General features: G+C 39.0%; 1 protein-coding gene across 2 annotated transcripts; it reads left to right on the top strand.

Moving 5' to 3' along the window:
• The first annotated feature begins 563 nt into the window (after positions 1-563).
• AK3 (adenylate kinase 3) lies at positions 564-19,655 on the top strand. Of its 2 annotated transcripts, none has more exons than XM_036928435.2 (5): positions 564-874; positions 10,785-10,904; positions 11,892-12,064; positions 13,196-13,314; positions 14,344-14,374. In XM_036928435.2, the coding sequence occupies exons 1-5, from the start codon at positions 724-726 to the stop codon at positions 14,357-14,359; spliced, it is 579 nt and encodes a 192-aa protein (XP_036784330.1). In that variant the 5' UTR covers positions 564-723; the 3' UTR covers positions 14,360-14,374. The 2 variants fall into 2 exon arrangements, with proteins under 2 accessions (XP_036784330.1, XP_036784328.1); XM_036928433.2 differs by lacking the exon at positions 14,344-14,374 and adding an exon at positions 17,963-19,655 and having other exon boundaries at positions 571-874.
• Positions 19,656-22,694: the final 3,039 nt, after the last annotated feature.

Genomic DNA, 22,694 nt, shown 5'->3' with positions numbered 1-22,694 from the left:
AAGGGTGGTGGCCAGGGGGTGCAGGGGTTGGGAGAGGCACGGAGGGAAGGCGGGTTGTCTGGCGGGGACTAGGCCGGACAGAGCCTGGTAGAGGCGAGGGAACAAGGGGGCACAGAGGGTGTTGCGGGGCATGGTGACATCGGGTAACTGAGAGGTAGTGTGAGTGGGGGTGGGAGGCGGCTTGAGGTAGGGAGGAGGCGCTCAGGAGTTGCCGGCGGTGCTCAGAAGCTGGAGAGGTCTAACCGGCTGGGACTGGGCACGACAGGGCGGGGCGCTGACAGGGCGCGGGGCTGGACCTGAGGGAAGTGGGGGCATATGCAGGGGTCGCGGCGGAGGCCTCGGGAGGACCCCGACGTGGAGGGGAGCAAAGGAGGCATGGAGGGGCGGTCATAGGGAGCAGCGGGGAGAGGGCAGGTGGGGAAGAGAGGCGCAGGTGGGCGCCGGGTGGCCGAGGGGCTCGCGGGGGTCGCCGAGGGAGCTCGGAGGGGGCGCGCCGGGCGCGGGCGGAGGCGCCGCGGGGGGCCGCGGGGCTGGCGTGAGGTCGGCTGGGCGCGGGCGGGGCGGCCCCGGGGGCCGTCGCCTCACTTCCGGGAGCGCCGGGGCTGCGGCCGCCGCCTGCTCGCTGCGCTGCCAGCCGGCGGGTCCGGAGCCGCGGAAGCCCGGGGAGCGCGCGGCCAGGCCGTGGCCCCGCGGTCAACGCGGCGCGAGCCTCTCGGTGCGGCCATGGGGGCGTCCTCGCGGCTGCTGCGCGCGGTGATCATGGGGGCGCCGGGCTCCGGCAAGGGCACCGTGTCGTCTCGCATCACCAAGCACTTTGAGCTGAAGCACCTCTCCAGCGGGGACCTGCTCCGAGACAACATGCTACGCGGCACAGGTGGGAGCCCGGGCCAGAGGAGCGGCCGGGCGCGGTCAGCGGGCGGGGATGCGGGTCCTGGGGCGCGACGCAGCATCTCCCTGCCGCCGCCCGGGGAGAGACCTCGGGCTGCTGAGCTCTACACCTCCACACCTCGGGCCTCCCTGGGCTGCTTCGGGCGGGGGAAGGGACTAGGAAGTTAGGACAAGTTCGAAGTTCAGACAGTAGAGGAAACCTCTGGCTTTGAGAGGCACGTCCAGACCGAGTCGCAGCTGCTCCTAAGGGTCATGGAGCTGTGGCTTATCCTCTACGTGCCCTTTCATCTCGAGAACTGAAGTTTGACCTGAAACCTTTGTTCTCTTTTTCACTTTTGGTGGTGGTTGTTAAACGGGCTTTTCCGGTTCCGACCCATAATCTGAAGGCGTGTTATTATTTACCCTCCTTGCAGTTACGAAATTGGCTTAGATCTTTGATACCCCCAGAGATGTCTTAGACACGAAAGCTATTCTTGTGCACGGTTATCTGAAAGATTTTGTTTCTCATGCCAGATAAATTCTTAAAACTCAGCACAAAATCCAGTCAACGAACTGTACACTTTACAATGGGAGACTTAAATGATGCAAATTATATCTCAAGAAAGCTGGTTTGAAAAAGTCAGCAGCAGGATGAGTTTTTTTCTCAAAACTGTTGACCTTTACCAAACAGAACCTATGAAAATAATGCCTGCACAAGATAAGAAAGGATAGGAAAAAGGACGAAGTACATGAAATGGAAGGTAAAGCACCTTCTCAACACCTGTCTCAGTCTCATTCTTCAGAGGAGAACAGTGTCTAGTGTTTCCTTTTAGAAATGTGTATTTATATATAAACACACAAAATAAGGGATATACTTATATATGTATTCTTCACCAGGATATCACCTAGGTATCCTGTATCTAGGAATTCTGTCCACATGAGAATATAGAAATCTATTTCTTTTAACATTTGAATAGCTTTGCTAAATTATTATTTGCTATTTGTTAAATTATGGTTTATTTAACCAGTCCCCTATTGATGGGCACTGAGGTTATTTCTAGGTGTGTTGGTTGGTTTGTTTCAAAAGACTGACATATAAATGAAAAAAGAATCACCCCAGTGCTTTTAGTTTGTCTCTTGGAGTTCTTTGGTTCAGCACTTAGTCTGGCAAATCAGTTAATTTTTTCCTCTTCTAACACGAATCTTTTAAAAATCATGAAGAGTTTTATAGTTAAACTTCTTCAAAAGGTTTAATTGTTCGGCTCACTTGCTAAATGTTCTTGATGCAATGTACTGAAGTAGTTAGGTAACAATGAACAGTCACCAGTATTGCACCAGTGCAGGTAATGTTATACAAAGTGGAAAGGAGTAAAGAATCCTTAAAGGATTCTCTGGAAAAAATCTGAGCAATGAGGCATAACTGTGTGGTTAGAGAACACCATCAGCATAGAGCTAAGGATACATTAATTTGTGAAGAAAACAAATCGTTTAAAAAAATTAAATTTAAGGCCAACTAAGTACACTTCTTTAAAAATTAAGAAACAATGCTCTTTGCTCATTCTTAACATCCCCAGACATGCCTGCTGTCTTCTTTCTGGCTCCACAGGAAAAGAGAGGCTAGAGGGGGGAGGAGGAGGAGATCTCTGAAAAAAATGTTCAGTTTGCCTTAGGTGCCTGTTCATTTTGGAGTCTTTAAGAGCAATTCTTTAACAAAGAAAACAGAAAATGGAGTTCAGGGAGGTGTCATGAGATTGTTATTACAGATGTTCTATATCTCAGAACTAAGAATATCTTCTCAGTAACTATTTTTCTCATCTAACAAAAGAAAAATATTTTGTATTTTGTGGGTTTGGACGTTTCCTACAAAATCAGAGCCAAAAGAGAGGTATAATCTTTTATTTAAAAATACTTTTTAAACTAAAAGTTTACTTATTATAAAGGAAAAAAAGCATGTCATGAGAATATAAAGAAAGAAAATTAAAATCCTCATCATTCCACCATTCAGAGACAATTATAATTAACCCTTTGCTGCCTTTTCTTATGTGATTTTTTCTCTGCTGCATATGTATTTGCAGAGTTGTTATATTCTAAATGATAAGATACCTTTTTCACTTATAAGCATGTTCATACGTCATTAAGCAGTCTTAAAATTATATTTGATTTCATCAAGATTGCATAATTGTTAATTTAAACATTTTCCTATCATTAGACATGTATGTCATTAGCCATTCTTTGGTATATTAAATTAAATACCGTTCTGTCTTTATACATGAACATTTGGCAGCATCTCTGCTTATTTCCTTCAAATAAATTCCCTGGGGTAGAATTGCTATAAATCTGGCATCATCAAATAGTGCTGCAGTAGGATGGAGCCCCTTTACTCTCCAGCCACTATTTCATGAGGGTGTTGTGTATTATGACCTATGGCTATATTTTATAGCTAAAGTTTAAAATCATTCCAGTAGGTGTGGTAAGGGCACAGAAAACAGGAGGTAACCTGTTGACAGTAGCAAACCTGGAGTTACCATGGACCATCACTGGACCTGGTGTCAGGATACTTGAGTGTGACCCTTAGTCCAGCCCTCCATTTAGAGATGAGAAACTGAGTTCAGGAAGAGGTTAAAGAATTTGCTTAATAATAAATAGCAGTGACTGGGAGACAAGGGAAAATAGCTAGGACTCCTTGTGTGCCAATTAAATACTCTCTCCCTTTCATGAGATAATTTTAAGTAGAAAAAAATTTTCATTTACTTCAAAGTGTATTTGAAAACCGGTAACGCTAAACCTTTAATTTTTTGAGCATATAGCTTATTAATTTAAAAGGCTGAGTCACTTTAAAGAAAAGCTACTACAGTATGAACTATTATAGCAAATAGTAGGTCAGCTGTGACAGAAGCTGGAAGGTTGCCATGTGATTGCCCAAAGTTTGAGAAACTGAAGTACAGTTTAGTTCTTTTCAAGGACATAACCCTAGACTAGATTGTTAACCCTTTTGAATCTCATTTGTACTTATCTGTAATTTGGGAGAGTTGAACTCTACTCATCTTCAAGGCCTCTCACTACCAAGATTCTGTATGTCTAATGTAGGGACCAAGGGCAGGACAGCCCATTGTGACATGCATATTATTTGAACTGAAAACCAGCAAGCCCCAAACGACTTAGAAAGAATCTTTGACCTCCCACCCCCCAACTGCATAAAAAGAATTTAGATAGAGGCTGTTACCTTAGATAACTGTATTATAAATTAGATGTGGTAGACAGGAAAGGATGAGGCTAAGTTTGTTGAAATTCCTCTCTGTGCCCACCCCCAATTGTTTCTATGTAGCCCATCAAACATTTGTTTATCAAACATTTACTATTTTCATATTCCTGTGAATTACTTGCCTTTTCCTTTGAAGTCTCAGACTCCTACCCCCTTCTCCTTGGTTCAGGATGACATATATACCTCATTCTCCCTGACCGTCTTTGGAACTCATGTCTATGGCTTCCCCATATATATGTAAGTAAACTTTGTTTTTTTTTCCTCCGTTTAATCTGTCTCATGTCAATTTGATTCTTAGATCAGCTAGAAGAACTTCAAGGGGTAGAGGCAATTTCTTCCTCCCTAAAACTAACAAACTTATGTTATGTACACCCATGCAGCATAGGTATGTTTAATTTGAATAATATTGACAGTAGAGCAAATTATTTTTGTGATGGCAAAAATTGATTTATAATAAGCAATACATTTACATGGTTTGGAATTCCAAAAAATAGAAAAGGACATTTAGTGAAAAGATCCTTCCAGAGCTAGTTCATACACATACAACCAAATGTTTACCTATTCTACCCTGTTTATTTTCCTTCTTTGCACAAACAGTAGCAAACTATAGTACTGTTCTGTACCTTTAGCAATACTGCTTTCCATAAGGATTGTCCTGCTTCTTTTTTCCTAACAGCTTTATTGAGACGTAGTTCACATACCATATATTTAACCCATTTAGGGTTTACAATCAGTGGACTTACATATATTCACAGAGGTGTGCAGCCATCACCACAGTCAATTTTAGAACATTTTCATCTCCCCAAAAGAAACCTTGTACCCATTAGCAGTCACTCACATTCCCACCCACCCAATCTGAGCCCTTGGCAACACTAATCTCCCTTCTGTCTCTATTGATATGCTTATTCTGAACATTTCATACAAATGGAATCATACAATATGTAGTTTTTTGTGTCTGGCTTCTTTCACTTAGCATAATGTTTTTAAGGCTCAGCCATGTTGTAGTATGTATTGCTACCTCATTCCTTTTTATTGCCAAATAATATTCCACATTTTATTTATGCATTCATGAGTTGATGGACATTTGGGTTGTTTCCCTCTTCCATTATTTTATGGGTGCCCTATACTTTATTTAAATACTCTAAAGAGTGTTTTAAAAGGCTAACGTGATAAGAAGTACTTTCTCAAAGAAAATAGGCTTTTGCTAGATTTTTTTAAAACAAAACAAGTTAGACTTTTTAAAATTCCATGGCTAGAATCCAGGAGAACCTGGGCAGCTCATCTGTCCATCCATCCATTCATTCATGGATCCATCAACTACCTAATGTGTGCTAGGTACAAGAGATACAGACATGTCCCACTGGGGGTGCTCACAATCAGAACGTGGTGGGCAGGTGGGCAGATGGCCATGTGTATTAGTCTGCCCAGGCTGCCATAACAGCATACCACAGACCAGGTAGCTTAAACAATAAAAACTTGTTTTCTCATAGTTCTGGAGGCTAGAAGCCCAAGATCATGGTGCCAGCCGGGTTAGTTTTTGGTGTGGCCTTTCTTTCTGGCTTTCCTTCTCACTGTTCTCATGTGGTCTTTCCTCTGCTGTGTGTGCATTCCTGGTATCTCTTCCTCTTGTAAGGACTAGTCATACTGGATTTAAGTCCCACCTTTATGACCTCATTGAACCTTAATTACCTCCTTAAAGGCCCTCTCTGTAAATATATCCACAATGGGAGTTAGGGCTTCAACGTACGGATTTGGGCAGGACACAGATCTGTCCATAGCAAACATGAGAACAGATAGTTCCAGCAATGTGATAAATGCACCAATAGAGACAAATCTATGACACTACAGAAGTCCAGAGGAGGGACTTTTGCTTGCCCAGAAGGTTGAGGGACACTTCACCATGAAGGGCCCTTCAAGATATATCTTGAAAGATGACTAACTTATTAGGCAACAGACAGGCGGAAGAGGCTTGTACAAAGGCTGGGAGGACCCCGAATAGTGGAGCTCATTGTCTGGGGTGTGGTTTGAGGGTTGGGTGGAAATGGTGGGGAAGGAGATGGGGAGAGATGAGATGAGGGCAGACCCAGGTGGGCCTTACACAGTTCTTGAGTTGAGAGACTGTCCTGAAGCAGAGTAGGAAGAGGAGGACATAGACCTGGGTGGGAACTCTTTCTAGGTTGTGTCAGTGAAGAGGAGAGAGATTAGGTGTTGGTCTGAGAAAAAACCAATGGACATGGGAGGTTTTTATTTTTGATAGAATACCTGTGAAATATCCCATGCATGAATGTATTCTAATTTATATGTAATGTTAGAAGAATAATAAAATGAGCACTCATTTACCCATTGCCAGACAGAAAACCAGTGTTTTGGGGCTTCCCTGTGTGCCTCCCCCATCACATATCCTTCCTGTCCCCCAGAGGTAACCACACTGGGAGTTAGGGCTTCAACATACGGATTTGGGCAGGACACAAATCTGTCCATAGCAAACATGAAAACAGATAGTTCCAGCAATGTGAGTCTTTATTGTTTGAGAAAGGCTGTTTTTTTTTAAAGCCTTTCACTTGACTGGGTGTAAAGCTATCATTTAACTCATTCCTGTCATTCTGCTTGCTTTGTTTTGTTTTGTTTCAACATGTTTTCAAAGTAAGGTTTTATGTACTTTATTATATAACATTGCTAAAAGCAGTTTTGGCAGGAACTAGGTAATTCTCTGTGGCTCTTCCACTTGACTTATGCAAAACAGAACTGTTATTTACAGGTTGTTAGGCCTCTCTTTTTGTACTTCACAGCTGCTCAAACAATAAGGTGTTTTCAGCTCTTTCAGATATGAGGTGTGGTTGCTTTGGGTAATGTTAAAAGAATGACTAAATTTTTAAAAGGAAATGCAGAATTAAAAATGGCTATTTATATTATACAAACTCTCATCTCTCAGATTAATGTCTCCATGTTTCAGAATTTCTGATCATTATCCCTAAAGTTAAAAGCTGTTTTTAATCTACCTTGTTTTCCTTCAACCTACTTTTTCAATTTTTGTTTGTGTATAACTTTTGCAGAAAATTAACTTATTCTGAGTAATTTATTTTTAAACCAGATTTTTGTGTTTTGTAGGCAGGGGAAGCTCTCAAGTTTGTTAATTTCTGAATCAAAATGGAAGCAGTATTTTTTATGAGGAGTTGATTCAGATAAAATATTATAGACAATCAAGGAATAAAAAATGTACTATATGTCCAAAGAATACCCTGGATAAGAGCCCTCCCATGTAACTTTGTGAGGGAGGAGCATTTGACATGTAATGCATTGCTTGGACTTTGACGTAGGGAATCTGAATCATTTTTCCTTTTAAATAAACTCCAATGGAAGCATTACAGGCTTCAGATGTTAGTAACTATTGTGGATAAATGTTAATTGATATAGGAAATTGTTAGTAGTGAATGAAAAAAGACTATTAGACTATACATGGGACAATTCACAAAAAAATATTTGGGGGTTTTATATTATCAGTTTTAACAATAATTATTTCTAAGTAATGATGGGATTATGAGTGACTTTTTTTTTGCTTACCTGGCATTTTTCATCTCTTCCTTGAAAAAATTATTTAGTGAGGTATAATTTACATACTATAAAATTAACCCTATTAAAATATATGATTAAGTGTTTTTTAGTATATCCAGAATTGTGCAACTATTAACACAATTTTGGAGTATTTTTATTACCCCCCAAAAAAACCCTGTTCCCATTAGTAGTCACTCCCCATTTTTTCCCAGCACTCCCAGCCATAGGCAAATCTTCCTTTTCTCTTTATAGATTTGCCTATTCTAAACATTTCATAAAAATGGAATGATACAATATATGGTCTTCTGTGTTTGACTTCTTTCACTTAGCATAATGTTTTCAAAGTTCATATACTCTGTAACATGTGTCAGTACTTCATTTTTTTATGGGTGGATAATATAATTTTGTATGGATATATCACATTTATCCTTGTCAAAAATCAATTGCTGTAAATGTGAGGGGTTATTTCTGTTCCATTAATCTATATGTTTGCCCTTATGTCAGTATCACATAGTCTTGATAGCTGTTTTGAAATCTGAGGTATGAGTCCTCAGTTTTGTTCTTTTTTTCAAGATTGTTTTGGCTATTCTGGGTGTCTTACATTTCCATATAATTATAGGATCAGTTTGTCAGTTTCTGCAGAGATATCAGCTAAGATTTTGATAGGATCACATTGAATCTGTAGATCATTTTGGGGGTGTGTTGCCATTTTAATATTAACTTCTCTAATTAGTTAACTGTTCTTTAATTTCTATCAACATGGTTGAGGTTTTCAGATGACCAGTTTTGCATTTCTTTTTAAAAATGTTTTGCTGGGGATTATGCTCCCTGACTTCAAGCTCTACTACAAAGCCACAGTAATCAAGACAATTTGGTACTGGCACAAGAACAGACCCATAGACCAATGAAACTGACTAGAGAGCCTAGATATAAACCCAAGCATATATGGTCAATGAATATATGATAAAAGAGCTGTGGATATACAATGGAGAAATGACAGCCTCTTCAATAACTGGTGTTGGCAAAACTGGACAGCTACATACAAGAGAATGAAACTGGATTATTGTCTAACCCCAAACACTAAAGTAAACTCAAAATGGATCAAAGATGTGAATATAAGTCATGAAACCATTAAACTCTTAGAAGACAACATAGGCAAAAATCTCCTAAATATATACAGGAGCAACCTTTTCCTGAACACATCTCCTTTGGTAAGAGAAACCAAAGCAAAAATGAACACATGGGACTACGTCAAACTAAAAAGCTTCTGTACAGCAAAGGACACCATCAGCAGAACAAAAAGGCATCCTACAGTATGGGAGAATATATTTTAAACAACATATCCGACAAGGGGTTAACATCCAAGATATATAAAGAACTCACACACCTCAACAACCAAAAAGTAAATAACCTTATTAAAAATGGGCAGAGGATATGAACAGACACACTTCTCCAAAGAAGAAATTCAGATGGCCAACAGCCACATAAAAAGATGCTCCACATTGCTAATTATCAGGGAAATGCAAATTAAAATGACAATGAGATATCACCTCACGCCAGTTAGGATGGCCAGCATCAAAAAGACTAAGAACAACAAATGCTGGCGAAGATGTAGAGAAAGGGGAACCCTCCTACACTGCTGGTGGGAATGTAAGCTAGTTCAACCATTATGGAAAGCAATATGGAGGTTCCTCAAAAAACTAATAATAGAAGTACCATTTGACCCAGGAATTCCACTTCTAAGAATTTACCCTAAGAAAACAGGAGCCCAGTTTCAAAAAGACATATGCACCCCTATATTTATTGCAGCACTATTTATAATAGCCAAGATATGGAAACAACCTAAGTGTCCATCAGTAGATGAATGGATAAAGAAGATGTGGTATATATACACAATAGAGTATTATTCTGCCATAAAAAGGAAACAAATCCTACTATTTCAACAACATGGATGGAGCTAGAGGGTATTATGCTCAGTGAAATATGCCAGGTGGAGAAAGACAAGTACCAAATGATTTCCCTCATTTGTGGAATATAACAACAAAGCATAACTGAAGGAACAAAATAGCAGCAGACTCACAGACTCCAAGAAGGGACTAGCAGTTACCAAAGGGGAGGGATGGGGGAGGGTGGGTGGGGAGGGAGGGAGAAGGGGATTGACAGGTATTATGACGAGTACACATGGTGTTGGGGGGGATCATGGGGAAGATACTGTAGCACAGAGAAGAGAAGTAGTGACTCTGTGGCATCTTGCTGCACTGATGGACAGCGACTGCAATGGGGTATGGGGGGGACTTGATAATATGGGTGAATGTAGTAACCACATTGTTTTCCATGTGAAACCTTCATAAGAGTACATCAATACTACCTTAATAAAAAAATTATATGAGAAATGTATTGCTAAGATTTTTATCTTTTTGATGAAATTGTGAATGGAATTGTATTCTTAATTTCATTTTTAGATTGTTCATTGCTACATTTTTGTATATTGATCTTGTGCCCTGCAACTGTGCTGAACTCATTTATTACTTCTAATAGATGTAGTGGATTCCTTTGGGTTTTTTTTTATAGAAGATCATGTCATCTGCAAACAGAAGTGTTTTACTTTCTCCTTTCTGGGTGTCTTTATTTTTTTTTCTAGACTAATTGCACTGGCTAGAATCTGATACAATGTTGAACAGAAGTAGCAAGAGCAGATCATCTTTTTTTGATGCCATTCTTTTGAAATTAATTACTTTTTTAGTTAGTCTCATCATTTCAAGCTACTTGCTATCGTTAGTTGAGAGCTTAGAAGAGGGCTTGGTGTGAAGAGTGAGAGAAGGCTAGGGATCAATACCAGTTTACCAGCTTTAGGTACTCAGCCCTGGAGAACTGCAACTTTTTTGTCTATACATTTACATTTATATATTTTTACATAATAGAGAATTTGAAATAGGCATACATTACTTTGTAGCTTCTGTTTTTATCAGTAAAGTTGACGCACGTTTTCATATGAATGTGCAATCCAGAGGTCCTCTTTAGGCAACTAGTTTCCTAGCAGCCTGGAATGGGATTAAAAAAATGCACTTGCACATAACTTTTTCCCCCCTCTCTTCTGCTGTAGAAATTGGTGTGTTAGCCAAGACTTTCATTGACCAAGGGAAGCTAATCCCAGATGATGTCATGACTCGGCTGGCCCTTCATGAGCTGAAAAATCTCACCCAGTATAGCTGGCTATTGGATGGTAAGTGGAGTGTTGGGTGCACTTCAGCTGCCGGAATGATGAGTGTGGTCAGGAGAATGAGCACCTCATGGGCTATAGACAGACATCATAGGTGGTGGGCCAAGGGCCTGAGTGTGGCCACTCACCACCTTGAGGCCTTAGGTCAGTCATCTTTTCTGGGCCTCTTTCTTTATCTGAATGGAAAGAGGGAAGTGGACTGCACGATTTCTCAGCTCCTTTCAGTTGTGCCTTTAGCTCCTTCCTGCTCCTCTGAGAATATTTGATGACAAGGGAGCATCACCACAAAAGAAAGAAGGAAGGCTGACAGGAACTTACAGTCAGCTGTCAACTTCCCCCAGCCAGAGGTGTGGCAGAGCCCTTGAGGATAGGTTGATTTTTCATTTCTAAAAGAGAAAGAGAACTATTTGTTATAGGGAATAGGCTCACTTGATTATGGAGGCTGACAAGTCCCAAGATCTTAGGGGTGATTCGGGTTGCTGGAGCCCCAAGAATGCAGATAGGTGGTGTAGTTCCAGGCTGGAGGCCAGGAGGCTTAAAGCCCAGAGGAGCTCATGTTTCAGTTTGAATCTGAAGGCAGGAAAAGCCTATGTCTTGTTCCAAGGCAGCCAGGTAGAAGGAATTCCCCCCTTTTCTCTTGGGGGAAGGGGTCCGCCCGATTGTTCTATCCACATCTTCAGTGCATTAGATGAGGCCCACTCTCATTGGGGAAGACAATCTGTTTTACTCAGTCTACTGATTTAAATGTTAATCTCACCCAAAACACCCCCCACAGACACACCCAGAATAATGTTTGGCCAAGTATTTCAGCACCCCAGCATCCTGTGGCCCAGTCAAGTTGACACATAAAATTAATCATCACAGTTGTCCTCTAGCTGTGATCAGCCTGCCTGGTGTTACTGCTTTTGTTCAGACTGCTCACCATTAATGAATTTTCTTCCTCTTCCCTCCCACCTTTCCTTCCTTTGCTCTACTTTTTAATTTGTAAAGGTTTTCCAAGGACACTTCCGCAGGCAGAAGCCCTGGATAAAGTTTATCAGATAGACACAGTGATTAACCTGAACGTGCCCTTTGAGGTCATTAAGCAACGCCTCACTGCTCGCTGGATTCATCCAGCCAGTGGTCGAGTCTACAACATAGAGTTCAACCCTCCCAAAGCTGTGGTAAGTAGGTGTGGTAGAGCTAACCTGGCCTTCTGCCCAGCAGACTATTGCTGATTCCTCTTGCCCTCACAGCCGTAAGTTTTGTGGGGGTTTTTTGGTATCTTTAATCTACAATTACAAGGAACATTATGTTTACTAGACTCCCCCCTTCACCACGTGCCCCTCACATAACAGTCACTGTCCATCAGCATAGTAAGATGCTGTAAAATCAATACTTGTCTTCTCTGTGTTGCACAGCCCTCCCTATGTCCCCCACCACATTATACATGCTAATCATAAGGCTCCCTTTCTTCTCCCCCGCCCTTCTCCCTCCCTTCCCACCCATCCTCCCCAGTTCCTTTCCCTTTGGTAACTGTTAGTTCTTTCTTGGGTTCTGTGATTCTGCTGCTGTTTTTGTTCCTTCAGTTTTTCCTTTGTTCTTATATTCCACATATGAGTGAAATCATTTGGTACTTGTCCTTCTCTGCTTGGCTTATTTCACTGAGCATAATACCCTCTAGCTCCATCCATGTTGTTGCAAATTGGTAGGATTTATTTTCTTCTTATGGCTGAATAATATTCCATTGCCTCACAGCCATAAGTTTTATGACCTGTGGGTATATATCCTACCCCTGATCAAAGCACTGGAGGATATATTCTCAGGTTACTTGATGTAGTTGATTGATTTAGTCCACTCAGTTAGTAAAAGCATCCCCAGGAGCAACAGGGCTTTGTTATTCATTCAAAAGCATGTACTGATTTCTTACTCAGTGCCAAAGAATGTGTTAGGAATTGGGGTAATGGAATTACCCCGTGGCTTATTTAGGGCTTGCAGTTGAGATTCCAGTCTGTCACTAAATCATTTTTTTTTTTTGTGTGTGTGTGTGTGTGTGTATGTACAAAATTATTTAGAGGCTGCTTAGACAACCTTCTACACTAACAAGAAAGTGCCTGATGCTGGAAATGACTGTGGGCTCTCATGGCCCTGTGTTGCAATGATCTGTATTTGGATTTGGTTCTCTTTATACAAAAGCAGTTTTGTGCTTGGCACTTGTGTAGACAAGGTGTCCGCTTATAAATCATTTAATTGCTTATAAAAATATCCTTCAAAAATAAGATGCTTGATACCACGCTCTTCTAACTCCTGTTTAGGGCATTGACGATCTGACTGGAGAGCCTCTCATTCAGCGTGAGGATGACAAACCAGAGACAGTCGTCAAGAGACTGAAGGCTTACGAGGTCCAAACAGAGCCAGTCCTGGAGTATTACCAGTGAGTTTGTCACTTTTCAGAACTTCTGTTGTATGATGGAGCACTAAGTTTTTGATCATCCGTGCTTTTCAGCTGAAATGCTAAAATACCAGAAGATCCATTTTTAGTCGGTTTAAAAAATATAGGAAATTTACTAGCATGGGTAACAGAGAAGTCTAAGAGGTAGGTTGAGCTTCAGTTGCCCCCCAGGTTTAATCAGAGTTGCCCTTCTCTCAGCTTTGGATTGGTTTCATCCTAAGCTTCCTGCATAGTTGCAGATAGTTGCCAGGAATGGTCAGCGTGTCCTCTTACAAAGCTCTGAAGGGTTGCCTTTCCTCCAGTGTATAAAGCCTCAAGCACGAAGCAGTTGAACCAACTTGAATAGCCACTGTGGTCAGGGAATGCCTTGTACTAACTGTTTTAGACCTAGGTCACTGCCCATTCCTGAACCAGTCACAGGATGGGAGAGATGGACTGAGTGCTGGGGAGGCAAAACTAATAATGCCCACTACCTGTGCCAATAGAGGACACTATAGCACAGGAAACTCAAATGACAATTATCCTTATCATTTATTTAGCTAATAGAATAATATAGTCTTTAAAAGCTTATATTCTAATGCAGTTTTGTTTGTTGTTCAGGGAATTCATATTCCAAAACAAATATGGGAACTATACTGAATTAATATTTGACTCAGGCTAAGAAAATGCAATTTCCTTACTCAGTCTTTCTGTCTCCTTGCAGTAGCTTTATTGCATCCCCTTTCCTTTCCTTCATTCACTGAATAATGATTCAGTGTCAAGGTGCTTCAGTGTTATAGTTATAGCACAGTCTCTGGAGCCAGACTGCCTTAGTTCAAATCCCAGCTCACCTTTATTAACTTAGCCTTAACTCTGTCTTTTCATCTGTAAAATGGAGAAGAGAGGGTGAAAACACTTAGTTAATATATGTAACTCCTAGAATTGTGTCTGATGCATAGTAAGCACTATACAATTATTAGCTATCATTAGCACTATATAAATTATTAGCAATTTTTCTTCTTGTTGTAATAGGGGAAGTATGCAGTGAAATTTGAAGCAAAAGTCTCCAAACTGTTTTAACAGTTATTTCTGGAAGGTAAAATGACAAGGGAGTTATCTATTCACTTTCAACAGTAGCTGTTACTATGATTTTGTGATTTATTTAATGAGGCTGGCTCTGCTGTGTACCAGCTGTGTGGCCCTGAGCAAGGTATTTAACCTCTGTGCCACAAATTCTTCATTTGTAAATTCAGAGCACTTAGAGTGCCAACATTATAGGATCGTTAAGGAAATTGAGAATCTGAATAAAGACTTAGAGCAGCTGGCACTGTTAAATCAATCAGTGGTAGCTGTTATTATTTACACTTTGGACACTGTGCTAGGCCCTTGGTCCACATAGATAATTAGGCCCAGTCCTTTCCAGGCCCCAAGAAACCTACCTTCTATATGTGGGTGAGGTGGAGAGCTGGGTAAACAGTAGTTATCATAAAATGTGATGTGTGCTTCTGTCAGTCAGGAAACTAATTTACAGTAGCTTAAGCAAAAGGAAAATGTATTGATCATGTAACTAAAAAGTCCAAAGGTAGATCCTGGGTGGAGGTGTTCATTGTCATCAGCCTCTACATTCCTGTGTTGGCTTTGATCTCAGGTGGGGTGTCTGTATGTCAGCCCCTCAGCTCTCCAGCTTGCTTCTACCAGTTCAGCTGCCCCAGCAGAAAAGAGTCTCTTTGCCAGCAGAAGTTCTGGAGTTGGCACTGGCTAACTCTGATCACATCCATCCTTGAAGCTGGGAAGTGGCAACAACCTCACTTGAATCTCATGGACTAAGTTTGGTAAAGAAGCTGTTTCTCCAAAGGGGTTTGTTCTTCAGTGAGAAGTAACGAGAAGGGAAAACACGTTGTTGCTGGGCTGATGATAGCAATACTGCAAGGCTATTAATAACAGAGGGAATCACCTACTGCAGTGGAAGTGGGGATTACATCTGTCAAAATTTGGGAATGGAAGTTGGGGAGGCTACAAAGATGAAGTGTATGATCCAATCCCTATTTTCTCTTTTTTTCATTTTTTAATAGAAATGTAGCTGTTCTAAAATACTTGTTCCAGATGCTCAACATAGTGATTCAACAATTATGTACATGACTAAGTGCTTACCATGGTAAATGTAGTTACATGCCTACAAAGAAATTACAATATTACTGAGTATATTCCCTATGCTGTACTTCCATCCCCATGAAAAGTTTATTTTATAATTTGCAGGTTGTACCTCTTTATCCCCTTCACCTGTTTCCCCTCACCCCTTAACTGGGTAACCACCAGCCTGCAATGAACAGAGGGGTGCATATATCTTTTCAAATTTGTGATTTTGTTTTCAGGTAAATTCCCAGAAGTGGAATTGCTCAGTTGTATGGGACTTCTATTTTTAGTTTTTTTGAGAAACCTCCATATTCCTTTCCACAGTGGCTGCACCAATTTACATTTCCACCAACAGTGTCCTAAGGTTCCCTTTTCTCCATATCCTAACATTTGTTATTTCTTATATTTTTTTTATATTAGCCATTCTGACTGGTGGGGAGTGATAGCTCATTGTGGTTTTGATTTGCATTTCACTGATGATTAGTGATGTTGAACATCTTTTCATGTGCCTGTTGGCCATCTGTGTTTCTTCTTTGGAAAAATGTCCATTCAGGTCCTCTGCCCATTTTTTTTCAAGTGGATTATTTTTGCTTTCTGGTATTAAGTTGTGTAAGTTCTTTATATATTTTGGATATTAACCCCTTATCTGATACATCAGTTGCAAATATATTCTCCCACAGAGTAGGCTGCCTTTTTGTTTTGTTGGTTTCCTTTGCTGTGCAGATGCTTTTTGGTTTGATGTAGTCCCACATGTTTATTATTGCTTTTGTTTCCTTTGCCTGTGGAGACATCCAGAAAAAAGATCACTAATGCCAATGTTAAAGAGTTTTGTTTACTATCTATTTTCCTTCTAGGAGTTTTGTGGTTTCAGGTCTTTCATTTAGGTCTTTAATCCATTTTGTTTTTTGTGTATGGTATAAGACTGATCCAGTTTCATTATTTTGCATGTAGTGTCTAGTTTTCCAAACACCATTTATTGAAGAGAATGCCTTTTCCTCATTGCATTTTCTTGTCTTACGGGTCATAGGAGATACCCTACTCTTTCTAGGCTTCTGGCTTTTGCTACCTCTTCCCATTAATTGAAGCTTTTCCTTCTAAATTCTCACACATAGAAGCAGGGCTGGAGTTAACCAAAAATTGAAAGTAACATATTTGCAGCAACCTTAGTGATAGTCAGCATTGTTATTAAAAAGTACTTACACTTGCATTGGTGTTTGAAAAACTCATTTAGTCGTGGGACATTTATGGTGTAATTAGGTCTGAGTTTACAAACAACACAATTCTCTTATTCTTTGGAGGACTAATAGTTGAAGCTAGATCCATTATATTGCATAAAAATTAAAATGACAAATGTTCATCCAAGGTACAGCTTTAGAGTTAAATAGGTGCCTGTACTTGTGCCGTGAGTAATAAACCCACCTGTGGCACTGGCTTGATTTTTAAAGTGGCTCTTCAAGAGATTTAAAGCAGTTAAAAAGTTTGTTCTCTTGAAAACTTTACAAAATGCCTGTGAATTTAGGAAGAGGACTTCTAATATGCAAAGAAAATTGTATTTGCTTAGTATTTCTCCTTAGCACATGTTTCTTACCAAGAAAACAGTGAGAATTACTTAAATGAGTCTTAACTCTGACAAATTTTATGAGGTAACAAGAAAGAAATAAATGCCTTTGTCCCCAGTGGAACCTCTGAAAATCTAATGGAAAGGTTGCAGAGGTCCTCTAACTGATCCTGTTTTTAGAAAGTGATAAACCAGAGTTCCTCAGGGCTCTTATATAGCCTTCAAGACCGTGTTTATGAGTGGGTTGGAGGAGTGTAAGCAAGGGAAATGCCAGAATCTCTGGAGGGTATCTGTTTGTTTTGAAAAGTGACCCTAGGAGTCTGATCCTCACCATTTTCCCCTCAGGAAACAAGTAAACAGACTTTGGCTGCTTGTCTGGTGACAAGCCAGCCAGTCTGCCTTGGAGAAATGGAGAATAACAATAGGAAACACAAGAAAAACAAAACTTTTTATTGCCCTTTCCCCTAAAATTCAAAGGGATAGCATAGAAGAAAAAACCACCTAAGTGAGCAGAAAGAAACCTAATCAAGCAGTAGAAAGCTGTTTGCAAGTGGGTAAATAGACAAGAAAGTCAAGTGGTGTTCTGGTGTCTGGCAGGCCCTGTTTGGAAACCTAGTACCAGTTCGATGATTTGGGCTATTATTTTACATCTCTATCACAGTTTTATCAGTAAAATAAGGAAATTTGAGCTTTAGAAAGGATTAAATGAACTATTTTATGTCAAGTACTTAGCAAGTGTTCAATAAATGACAGATGCTATTATTTTTAGTTGACTATTTTTGTAAGCCAGAGGGCACAACTGAAACCAAAATCTAGGTGTGTCAATGCCCAGGCAGTGCCTTCTCTTTTTATCACACAGACCTATACTTACTGAGACCCCTGAATCCACATTAGCATCTTTTAGGAATCACTTTGAGAAAGCTCAGTAGGAAGACTCAGACCTGTGTTTATCATCTATAGGAAAAAAGGAGTGTTGGAAACATTCTCCGGAACAGAAACCAACAAGATCTGGCCCTACGTATATGCTTTCCTACAAACCAAAGTTCCACAAGCAAACCAGCAATCATCAGCTACTCCATGAGGAAAAGGGCATAAAACTACTAAGATGAGCAGATGCTCCTTGTCCTAAGCTGGCATGTATGAATTTTTTGAAAACTATATGGTTTCATTTCTACTGATTTTATTTTGTAAATTGAAAATGTGCCAAATGAGTCAGATACTACAAAATTCATCTTTTGAAATTGCCTAGTGTGTTCTATCCAGTTATCTTCATGTGTGTGCAATTCAAAAACATCGAGATGTCTAAACTTTTGAAAAATCTTTTAGAGCATAATGAAAAGAGCAATTGGTAGTAATCTAACTTGTTCAGATGAGCACCTGGTGGTAAAGGTTTCTTTGCCAAAAAAAGCTATCTTTAGCACTGTAGTACATGGTTTTGTGAGATACTATTCTATAAAATTCCAGGAAAAAAGCAACTGGATTTACAGTTTCATTCCAGAATGCAAATTCACTGCTGCCTTTACATATGCTGTATTTATTGTTACATACCTTCAGTTTACTCAGAATTTTCAGTTTGCTATAAAAATGTATTAATTAGCCAATAGGAAATATTACTTTCCTCTGACTCTTCTTTTGAAAATATATGTGTACTGAGGAATATGATTTATCTTAGAAATTGACATTGTCCAAGTTCTTGCAAACACCTAAGTTGAATTTCCAAAGGAAAATGTAATTAAAATCTTAAGTTTTCAGATGTTACTCACATTAAGAAATGTGTGCTTTAGGATCTACTTGCCAGTTTCTCTTTTTGATCAAAATGTATGTTCAGCCTTGATGAGGAACAAAGTAGAAAAAAATCACAGTGAATAAAAGAAAACCCACAGTACTAGGTAAAGCAAGCATACTCTGTCATTAGGAAATAGATCAGGTAAGCCTGGGGAAAACCCCTTTACATGTATAACAATCATAATTAGTAAACAGGTGTAGCAATTAAAAGGATTTACATGACCAGTTAAAAAAAACCAGGAAAATTATTGAGTTTGCTTAAGTTCTTTATTCCTAATCAAAGAAGTTGACACCACCTGGAGCTTAAATTCTATCACCTGGCAGGGAAGGAACTCTGCAGATGTGTATAACTTGAGCAGCCATTTTAAAATGAAACTGATCCCATTCCTTAGTGTGGCAATGAGGGTGCGTGCTTATAGACTGGTAGGGAAAGCAGGGCAATATGAGAGAGAGAGGAGAAACCTGACCATATCTTTAATGGCATAATTTACCCTTACTTGGTGCTAAATCAAATAAAACAAATCCTTGTACAAGCTGTTACTACCTTTGAAAATTTGACCCATTTTATTCCAGGCCGTTACATACAAATGCCAGCAAGTGGTTCTTATGCATTTTGTGGGGGAAAAACTTACTTTCTTTTTGATTTTTAAAAATTCAATGTTGATTTTTCAAAAAGGACCAAGGTTTTTAAAAAGGACTGTGGTAAATAATTCATTCTTTCAACATTTTTAACACCTTCTTATGTAATATGTTAATATTACATGCTTTCTAAAAATGTTGTGAACTACTAAACTTATGAATTATCACTAGGTGATCAGGCATATATCAGTATTAAAGTATTACAATAAAATTCCATTTTAGGACTGTGGCTATTCCATTTAGGACTGTGGTATTTCATAGGGTCTAATCCATCCCACCTTCTGTTCTGCTGCCCTGATATCTCACTGGCTTCTGAATTGGTGGCTACTTTCTAACAATTGTCTTCAAGCAGTATGTAGGCTGGCTTCATTTTGTTGTATCTCCTGGTAAAGTACTGCAGCCACACTGGCTTTCTGAACACCTATAGATCTGGAAATCAAAAATAGTAGAACAAGACTATGAAAATTAAGACTCTTCTTCCCTGTGAGCATTCCCTTCCCATCCCCGAGATACTTAACCCAAAGTTTTGCACTTGCTCCCTTTCTTTGGTAAACACCTGCACAATTATTTTTTTTATAGTATCATTAATATACAGCCACATGAGCAACATTGTGGTTACTAGATTCCCCCCGTTATCAAGTCCCCACCACAATTACTTTTTTCTTTTTTAAACAAGAACTTGTTTTAGGCTGAATGAATTGATGTCATAGACAGTTTTGATGAAGATTATCATTGCTGAGGAGCACATTCTGCTAAAATACTATGCTGCTGCAATGACCCTTGTGATTTATGTGCCACATGGAAATATGTCAGAGGTGAATGCCATGGCTAGAAGCTACTATGCCTTAAAGGCTAAAGAGTTACCTCAGTTATTTTGGTATACCTTTCATAAGCAGAATGTGCTGTGGGAAGTGCAAATTGGCCATTAGTACCATCCAGAAATTTTATTTTTCAATTCCACTTGAAATTGAATACTGGCTCAAATTTCTAAACTGCAGCCCAAAGTGACAATTCCCACAGATACTTACAATGGCATTCCAGAAAAATATTTTGGACACTCATAATTTGTGACAAAACTTACCTATGTTAACAACAAATCATGGTAATTACAAACCTTTAATTGTATGAAATTGCTGTACTTGCAACCGAAAGCAAGAATGTTTTTGTGTTTTAAAACACATTTATGTCTTCTCATTGACAAAATATTCCAGATACTAGTAAATTACAGAAATAGCTTTCTTATTTTGCAATTCAAGGTTTTAATTTTGGAAGCTTAAAAAATTGAAAACACATTAAAACCTACAGTATGCTTTGTACAATTCATACCCCACTCTACCTGCCTTTTCTTAAGCTAATGAGCATGTCATTTTCCATATATATAACACTAACATTAAATTGTCATCCAAATTGCACTTTGGAAGGATTTTACCAAAGTGTAAATCAATCTGGTTTGTGTCAGACTTTATGGATAAAGTGTTTGAAGAGTAAATATAGCATGAAAAATCATGCTGTTTTAAGAAACCAAATGATAGATGTGGGAATTTTATCATTTCACACTTAGAAAAGATTAAACTTCAAGTCTAATTCTTCAAGACCTGTGAGAATGGCTTCATTATTAGATTCATTATTAGATGGTAGGTAACTCATAATCAACTTTTATTCATCTTTTATTCCCCGCCTCCATTAGCTTACATAGTAAGCAAGTGAATACTTACGAGTCAACTTCTGAAAATACCTGTGAAATAATACAGACATGTCCATACAGATGGGAAATGGATGCATAGGATTTTAGGAACTTAAACATTTAATATAGTGGCACAATTGAAAAGCCTGACCTTAAACCAGACAAGTTTCTGCCCCCATCAATTAAAGAACTGAAATACATGATTGATTTTGAAAACAGTAAATTGACATCTTTTCTCTGAAAACACTCCAAAGTTAACCTAAATATCATTTTGCCTAAACCCACAACCAGTCTTTTCACCCTGTAAGAAAACCTATTTAGCTGAACTAGATTCATGTTCTTTGGGCAGCATTCACTTCTAATTCACTTTTATAAGGATAATAGGAATGGTAGATCAAATTCTCCTAGAGATGTTACAGATTGTGAGCTCACCAGGCAAAATTTGAAAAGAGCCCACTAATGATATAACTGAATGATAATGTTACTCATCTATGTTTCCTAGAGAATAATTTAAAATCAGTATTATCTCACTATTGAAAAAATGATAGTGAGTTAAACAACAAATGGAGTGATGGCTCTTTGATTTTTAAGGAATCTTTTCTTAGAATATTAATTTTATCAAATGAAATAATCTTTGATGGATACTTTGATGTCAAGAATTTTTCATTCATCTGTTTGGACTTTTCCTGGCTTGTATAATTTGTTCACAGAAAAAATTGTTCCATCTGAAATAGTAAGTATCCCTTGTTTAGTATACTCTTATTATTTGTCAAGATCAAAACATTTTTTCTTTTACTAGTAGTTTTAGTTACTAAAGCAAAATAAAAGTAAAAAAGATGTCAATTTACTGTTCTTAGTACTAAAGTACTGCTAAATATGTAAAAGTTATTGTCTTTAAGTGCAAATTATGGTATCAGTGGGTCTCAAAACTAATAAATTCACACTTTCCCATTCAAAACAGAACACTTCCCTTTGAAAGTAAAAAAACATGTAACCAAATTTTAAATAGTTCTTCTAATAATTCCTGTTTTAGGAAACAAAAACCCTCCAGGAATAGTTCCCTTAGTTTGTTGGTAATTTCTTTCCTCCCAGTCTTTGGTCATTAATGTCTAACTTAGAGAAGGCAAAATGAAATTCAACATAATTTGGGTACTTACAGGTAAACCCTGGGGAAAAATGAAATTGAGGAATGCAAAGTAATGGTTCAAGTAACATTGCTGTCAAACCATGGATTTTACTCCTGTGTCTATTCTCTATTTGATAGGAAGGGAAAAACAAGAGCTTGCTCCTGAACAGAAAAGGAAAAACCTCTATAACCAGGTCATTGGTTAAAAAAAGAAAAATTACAGGCTGATGAATACTATCATATATATTAGTCAAACATTTTATTATAGAGTATTTATATCAAAAGCACAAAGTTTTATTCTGAAAACCAGGAAGACCGTGATGTTACAGAAGTATGATTGAGTAATTTGAACCCATTCCTGTGAGTACTGTGTGCCTTATCAGCTTGGTTAAAACAAGGTCACAGGTCTGGTCACCTTATGGGTTCCTTATTATTATTTGGTTTTTCAACTTGAACCA

Source organism: Manis pentadactyla, chromosome 3 (assembly GCF_030020395.1).
Source record: "Manis pentadactyla isolate mManPen7 chromosome 3, mManPen7.hap1, whole genome shotgun sequence".
Taxonomy (NCBI): domain Eukaryota; kingdom Metazoa; phylum Chordata; class Mammalia; order Pholidota; family Manidae; genus Manis; species Manis pentadactyla.
The sequence above is the reverse complement of the archived record's forward strand: the minus strand, read 5'-3'. Positions and strand labels throughout refer to the sequence as shown.

Coding starts and splice junctions, on each gene's coding strand:
- AK3 (XM_036928433.2), top strand. CDS start 724: ATGGGGGCGTCCTCGCGGCTGCTGCGCGCGGTGATCATGGGGGCGCCG. Junction 875..10,784: donor CAACATGCTACGCGGCACAG/GTGGGAGCCCGG, acceptor CTTCTGCTGTAG/AAATTGGTGTGTTAGCCAAG. Junction 10,905..11,891: donor GTATAGCTGGCTATTGGATG/GTAAGTGGAGTG, acceptor TAATTTGTAAAG/GTTTTCCAAGGACACTTCCG.